This window comes from Salvelinus fontinalis, chromosome 29 (assembly GCF_029448725.1).
Source record: "Salvelinus fontinalis isolate EN_2023a chromosome 29, ASM2944872v1, whole genome shotgun sequence".
Lineage (NCBI taxonomy): Eukaryota > Metazoa > Chordata > Actinopteri > Salmoniformes > Salmonidae > Salvelinus > Salvelinus fontinalis.
Genome location: NC_074693.1, coordinates 8,080,951 through 8,088,872, shown reverse-complemented (window position 1 = coordinate 8,088,872; position 7,922 = coordinate 8,080,951). Strand labels below are relative to the sequence as shown.

The 7,922-nt window shown below is 40.8% G+C and overlaps 1 protein-coding gene across 1 annotated transcript; it reads left to right on the top strand.

The window, feature by feature from the left end:
• Positions 1–217: 217 nt before the first annotated feature.
• On the top strand, positions 218–3,162 carry LOC129827380 (60S ribosomal protein L26). Its single transcript, XM_055888164.1, has 4 exons — positions 218–323; positions 1,187–1,362; positions 1,557–1,697; positions 2,997–3,162. Exons 2-4 carry the CDS (start codon positions 1,195–1,197, stop codon positions 3,123–3,125), a joined length of 438 nt encoding a protein of 145 aa, XP_055744139.1. The 5' UTR covers positions 218–323; positions 1,187–1,194; the 3' UTR covers positions 3,126–3,162.
• The last annotated feature ends 4,760 nt before the right edge of the window (positions 3,163–7,922 follow it).

Sequence of the window (7,922 nt, the reverse complement as noted above, 5' to 3'; positions counted from 1 at the left end):
ACTGGACTTAATATTTTCATGAAATTGTAGGCCTAATCCATAAGCAGCCAAAATACATTCCATTGACTAATGTGAAACTCCAAAGCACAGTAACAATCTTGTAGGAACAAAGAAACATTTAATATTTGTCAATGTACTACATACACATTTGTACATTTTTATTTCTGATTATTTTGATTGATGTAATTTCCAGCTACGAAGTATAAGCAGCAGTAACTCTCACTCTGTGTGTGTACTTCTCGCGGGACTCGTGTGTGAACTAATGTGAGCGGAAGTACAATGAGAGTCTCTTTTCCGCCGGTCATAGAGGAGTAATCGGCAGGGTAAGAATTCCTTGTTGACATTTTCACCAAAGTTATCAACATCCATCCTATGTTATACACTTTTGTTGGTCCCCAAAAGTACTCGTAAAGTCAGGTACCGCTGATATATTTCTATAGTGATCACTATTGGAGCCACATTTTATATTGATAGCTAAATAAAATGTATCGTAATCTGCATCCCTCGACCGGTGCTGGCTTGCTAGCTACCCGTTAAAACCCCAGAGAATGGCAGATAGGCTACGAATTGAACTGGGCCTGAACGTTCATTTCACGATATGTTTTCATAGTGTCTCATATTTTAGCGAACCCCATGGCATTGAAATGTGTAGTATGTCGCTAACACTGAAGTCCACTGCGCTTGACCAGCATCAAACATAGCATTCGCAACCTTGCTAGGTAGCTATGCCATGTTGAAAGCATGGATGTGACGCGTACATAGCAGCTCATTGATTTTTGTGTGAACTTGTAGGTGGTGGTCTCTGATTATCTCTGAACTGTTAAACGTTAGTTATGCAGTTGTTGGGTGGATAGCTTGTCTAGCTAGCTAAATGTTGTATCTATTGACATGAGATCCTGAAAATGACTAGCTACCGTTACCCATCTAACGTTAGCTATGTAGCTAACTAGCTTCACCTTAACAACACAAGGTGCTCGCTAATAAGGCTAGCGAACAAACGTTACCTTTTAGGTCGCTAATCTCTTGGCTTTGTTTTGTACATAAGCTATGCAGTTGTGTTGGTTTGTTACTGGTAACAAACACATGTTGCCTAGACGACAAATGATTGACATGTAGCAAGTTGTGATTGATCTGTCGGGCCATCCTACCGCTCTAGTCTGAATGTTGTCTACTGTTTGCCCTACAGTCATCAACATGAAGCTGAATCCATTTGTGACATCCTCGCGGCGTAAGAACCGCAAGAGGCACTTCAATGCCCCCTCACACATCCGGAGGAAGATCATGTCCTCCCCCCTCTCCAAGGAGCTCCGTCAGAAGTACAATGCGAGGTCCATGCCCATCCGCAAGGACGATGAGGTCCAGGTAAAGACCCCAGAACCACACAGTTTGACCAGACTTGATACTAATTATGAGGTTGCCTTACTAGTTGTTACTAACATGCGTGAGGAACTACATAAAACTCCAGCCCTGTAATTACAGGTTGGTCCAGAACTAACACCTGATTTCAGATCAAATTAACGTTATTTACTGAATTTTCCCATGTGTGTGCTGTGCAGGTTGTCCGTGGACACTACAAAGGCCAGCAGATTGGCAAGGTAGTGCAGGTCTACAGGAAGAAGTACGTCATCTACATTGAGCGCGTGCAGAGAGAGAAGGCCAACGGCACCACCGTGCATGTCGGCATCCACCCCAGCAAGGTGAGGCTCTAGCATCTACCTGTAGTCACACACCTGTACCTTTTTGATGCATACATGTGTGTAGATGTATTATACATGATGTCTGTACCATTGTTGATAATGATTGTTTTAGTGTCTCAACTAAATTTGAGTGGTCCACAATGGTTTTTCAAAGAAATACTATTTTCTATTGTTGTGGAGTGACACACACAAAAAAATAGCTTTAACACCATCTAAAGAACTACCATTCTCAGCAGCTACCTGTTGGTGTTGCATACCTGTAGGAATTTCTAAATACATGCAGGTTTATCAGTGTGTCCAAGCTCACCACACCTGGGCCATGGTCAGTAAAAAAATACAGAACAAAATTGCGTATTTCTGTTGGACAAGCCATGGTAACACATCAGTTTCTAGATGCTTTTCTTATTGATTTTCTCCAATGCACTTTGACAAGGTGTGGAATCAAGGAACATTTACTTGAGAAAGAGTTCAAATGTTTCTGTAGGGTTCCTGGGTGAATTCAGACAATGTACAGTTATTTGCCATTCACCACTTGTTTCAGCCTTCAGGTGTCATGGCAATGGATGTTTTTCTGTTACGAAGGAAGATTAGTTGACTGTGGTCAGCCTTACTGTAAGTCACTGGACATCTTGGCTGATTTGAACATGTGGTATGGCAGCAGGCAGCTCATGTATGCTTTGTACTGGGGAAGAAACATTGACTACCAGCTAGTACTCCGCTTGGTGCAGTTACCTGACATGTAGCCATTTCCTAGGATCAATGTTAAATTGTGAGACTAGCCTAGGTTACTGATTTTTGGTGGTCAATGCATTCCTACTTGGCTCCAGTCGGTCTTGGGACATCAGTGATATTACTAGTAGTAATACATTTGACATAGTTCCCCCCAGTCTTTTGTAGAATTTGAGGGCTCTTTTCATTTGTCTAATAGAATGGCTCTCCGTATTATGTCTGGGCATGGATTTGTAATTTCTGATTGGGATTGCAGATAATGTCCAATGTTTTGCAGAAACTTGCAATTTAGCTCGTCAAGCCTAGCCTATTTCTGGTGTAGTTAGACTAGTATTGTGGCTGAGATGTTTCTCCATGGCGTAGCTAAACTAGTATTGTGGCTGAGATGTTTCTCCATGGCGTAGCTAGACTAGTAATGTGGCTGAGAAGTGTTTCTTCGTGAAGAGGAATTCAGTTTGGGTTTCAGGAATCTGTTTTCTCACCACACTGTTTATATTGAAGTTGACCTAGAACCAATCCTCCTCCTGCTCTAAATGATTGTGCCAATCATATCTCTCTCTTCCCTCCCAGGTTGTGATCACCAGGCTAAAGCTGGACAAGGATCGCAAGAAGATCCTGGAGCGTAAGGCCAAGTCCCGCGCTGACGGAAAGGAGAAGGGCAAATACAAGGAGGAAACCATTGAGAAGATGGCAGAGTGAAAATGTATTGTTTACAATAAACTGTTGTAAAAATCTATTTCAATGTCTGTCGTAAATGGTTTTATCACAGTAAAGTTCCGCACAGTGGGCAAGCTACACGTATGGGGATGTTTTTGTTCTGCCTAATACTCTGGTTTCGCCTGGTGGAACCAGCCTAATCGCATGATGGTTCATGTTCAAAATGAATTTTATTGGTCACATACACATGGTTAGCAGATGTTATTGCGAGTGTTGTGAAATGCTTGTGCTTCTAGTTCTGACAGTGCAGCACCATCTAACATGTAATCTAACAATTCCACAACAACTATCTAATACACATTCTACAGTCGTGGCCAAAAGTTTTGAGAATGACACAAATATTATTTCCCACAAAGTTTGCTGCTTCAGTGTCTTGATATTTTTGTCAGGTGTTACTATGGAATACTGAAGTATAATTACAAGCATTTCATAAGTGTCAAAGGCTTTTCTTGACAATTACATGAAGTTGATGCAAAGAGTCAATATTTGCAGTGTTGACCCTTCTTTTTCAAGACCTCTGCAATCCGACCTGACATGCTGTCAATTAACTTCTGGGCCACATCCTGACTGATGGCAGCCCATTCTTACATAATCAATGCTTGGAGTTTGTCAGAATTTGTGGGGTTTTGTTTGTCCACCTGCCTCTTGATTGACCACAAGTTCTCAATGGGATTAAGGTCTGGGGAGTTTCCTGGCCATGGACCCAAAATATCGATGTTTTGTTCCCCGAGCCACTTAGTTATCACTTTTGCCTTATGGCAAGGTGCTCCATCATGCTGGAAAAGGCATTGTTCGTCACCAAACTGTTCCTGGATGGTTGGTAGAAGTTGCTCTTGGAGGATGTGTTTGGTACCATTCTTTATTCATGGCTGTGTTCTTAGGCAAAATTGTGAGTGAGCCCACTCCCTTGGCTGAGAAGCAACCCCACACATGAATGGTCTCAGGATGCTTTACTGTTGGCATGACACAGGACTGATGGTAGGACTTTGTCTTCTCCAGACAAGCTTTTTTCCCGGATGCCCCAAACAATCGGAAAGGGGATTCATCAGAGAAAATGACTTTACCCCAGTCCTCAGCAGTCCAATCGCTGTACCTTTTGCAGAATATCAGTCTGTCCCTGATGTTTTTCCTGGAGAGAAGTGGCTTCTTTGCTGCCCTTCTTGACACCAGGCCATCCTCCAAAAGTCTTCGCCTCACTGTGTGTGCAAATGCACTCACACCTGCCTGCTGCCATTCCTGAGCAAGCTACTGGTGGTGCCCCGATCCCGCAGCTGAATCAACTTTAGGAGACGGTCCTGACGCTTGCTGAACTTTCTTGGGTGCCCTGTAGCCTTCTTCACAACAATTGAACCGCTCTCCTTGAAGGTCTTGATGATCTGATAAATGGTTGATTTAGGTGCAATCTTACTGGCAGCAATATCCTTACCTGTGAAGCCCTTTTTGTGCAAACCAATTATGACGGCACTTGTTTCCTTGCAGGTAACCACAGTTGACAGAGGAAGAACAATAGTTCTAATCCCCACCCTCTTTTGAAGCTTCTAGTCTGTTATTCGAACTCAATCAGCATGACAGAGTGATCTCCAGCCTTGTCCTCGTCAACACTCATATCTGTGTTGACGAGAGAATCACTGACATGTCAGCTGGTCCTTTTGTGGAAGGGCTGAAATGCAGTGGAAATGTTTTGGGGGGATTCAGTTAATTTGTATGGCAATGAGGGACTTTGCAATTCATCTGATGACTCTTCATAAAATTCTGGAGTATATGCAAATTGCCATCATACAAACTGAGGCAGCAGACTTTGAAAATTAATATTTGTGTCATTCTCAAAACTTTTGGCCACGACTACATCGACCAACTGTATTTCTCCGGGATGGATTACATCTGAATAGGTATGGTACAAGCATTCTCTCCTCAAACCTGGCTCTCACTATAGCCTCATACAGGGCATGTGAGAATTGATGAACTATAGCTATGGGGGTTGATACTTGGAACAATTCCTCATCAGACTATACTCACTGCTCCCCCATAGCTTTAAATGGGCCTACAGGTGCTGCTAACATGGATGAAACTTTTGATGGGCTTTATGTTATTGTTACACTATTGTCAAGGAACCGTGTTGCCACTTCCTCGTACAGGCAGAGGGGTATTGTTAGAAGTAATCTCGTCTCCATCCAACTCAGGCCTGTCCGTAGTTACACGAAAAAGCGTCGCTCATCTAACATTACCATGAATGCTCCATCTGATATGAGCTCTCGAAATGGTGGTCTAGGAATTATTAATTTGAATGCTAGAAGCTTGATCCAAAAGCTAGATTTTATTGAAATACTGGTCTCACAATCACATGCTGACATAATGATTATATCTGAATCTTGTCTCTGTGTCTCTTCCAGACTGAGATGTTCTGTTAGCTGGGTGTAATGTCTACAGAGCAGACAGAGTGGGTAGAGGTGGAGGTATTGCCATATATGTTAAATGCAACCTAGATGTCACTGTCCATTTAAACTTCTGTTCCGAAACAGTATGAATGCTTAGTTCTAAATGTGGTCCTTGGTCATAATGCACTATTAACGCTAGCGGGAGATTATCGCTCACCCTCTGCTCCGGTATCTGCTTTATGCAAATTGTTTGAGTTAATGTCTAATTATGCAAATTATGAATGATTGATTATCGGAGATCTCAATCTGGACTGGCTGATGCCAGCATCGTTTAAATTAAAAGACATTTGTAATTTGCTAATGACATCAGTGACCAGTGCTCTATTGCATGTATCAGAGATACTAGTCTAAAAAAAACTGACCACCGTACAATTCTAAAGAGAAACTATAAACACTTCTCAGAGCAAGCCTTTATCCATGATCTTTATTATTCTGAGCTTTTATCCGTAAACTGCATAATGGACCCAATTTTAGCGTTCTTTTTTTTGTTGTCAATTTTTAATGCAATTTAGGGTAAAAAATTTAACTAATCCTTCGTTCTCCTGTGATTTGAAAATAATTTTTCTGCAAAAGAATCAAGCATGGGCCTTGGCGAGGAAAACCGCTGATTGGCTGCTTTTTGGGCTATTAAGAAATAAATTGACCGGGGGAATAAAAAAGGCAAAATCTAGGTATTTTCTTGATGCTATGACAGAGTCTGCTGGTGATCCCGCTAAATTCTGGAAAAATGTTAACTCACTTAAACGAGGAAACTCCTTGACTTCCCTGCCGAAGCAAATTACATCGGAATCTGGGATCATCAGTGACCGAACTGAAATGTGTGATGTTTTTAAAAAGCATTTTATTTCTGCTGGTTTTCTTTTTGAATAAAAAAATGGCCAACATGATCCTGACCGGTCTATTGTTTCAGTTCCTCGGCCTTCAGGGGATGTGGAAAACAGTAAGCCGGTTTTTAATTTTCAAAAAGTCACAGAAGATGAGGTCTTATCTGCACTATCTGCTGTAGATTCTAAGAAACCATTAGGCGCTGACAATCTGGATCCATATTTACTCAAGTGTGCGGCACCAATTATTTCTAGTGCAGTGACGCATATCTTTAATCAAACATTTGTCGTAGGAAAGATCCCAAAATCTTGGAAAACAGCTTTTGTTTTACCACTCCTCAAGGGAGGTGATGATAGTGAATTTTTTAACTGTTAAGAATACTCTTTCTAGTAATCAATCTGGCTTCAGACCTAAACACAGTACTATTAAGGCCACTGTTCGTGTTGTAAATGATATTACTAATGCCCTAGATAATAGAGAGCACTGTGCCGCCTTGTTCATAGATTTGTCTAAAGTTTTTGACACCATGCGATACTTTTGGGTAAGCTGTCGTCAATAGGACTGGGATTGGATGCCTGTCGTTGGTTTCATGACTATCTAAAGGATAGAAATCAGGCTGTTAGAGTCGACGGCATCCAGTCGGAACCATTGGAGTTGGTTAAAGGGGTCCCACAAGGTTCTCTACATGAACAATATCGGTGATGAGATAAGAAAGTGTCAAATTAATTTATATGCTGATGTTAGAGGAATTTATTTCCTATATGTTCATTAACCAATTCAATTAAAACACTCTGTCAGTTTCTAAGAATTTGTAAGATACTTATTTGCATGAAATGGACAGAGACCAGTCTCAAAATTAATCAGTAGCGTTTATTTTCGGAGCGCTCTACCCAAAATATCATGTTCATTAGTTTATATACCTCATATTTCGTCATAAATGTCTCTCCTCTCAGATACAATGGCAGTATAGTTCACAAGCCTTCCCTCATTGTCTGCCACCTGTTAAACAATCTACTACAAACCCAAGGTCTCTCCCCTCCCTGGGTAGAGACAGAATGTCCTGTAAGGAACACAGTATTTTAGCCGGTCTGACGATAACTCCATTCGTTTCTAACAAGGAACAGAAAGTCCTTGTTCTAATTCTTGACTAAAACTACACACATTATATTCAGTATTATGATTATAATAATATTCATACATCCATACCGTAACATAGTAGTATTCTGTTTAGTTATAGTTCTAAGTTAAATGTATACATAATTTAGTCATTATTCATAAAAATCCCATAACAACTGATGACATTCATGTACTCTATTGCTTCAACGGCTGACCAGGCATTAACACTATTGGAGACAGATTTTAAGATATTACAAGGGTCTTTTATACAGCTGAAACTTGTTTAAAATGCAAAGAAAATACATTTTAGGATTTTTAATAGGTTCAAAAAGTTGGTTGAAAATACACTTGCACTTACGAGCTTAGATGGTTCTCGAATTAATCAGGTCTCTGCATATAAATA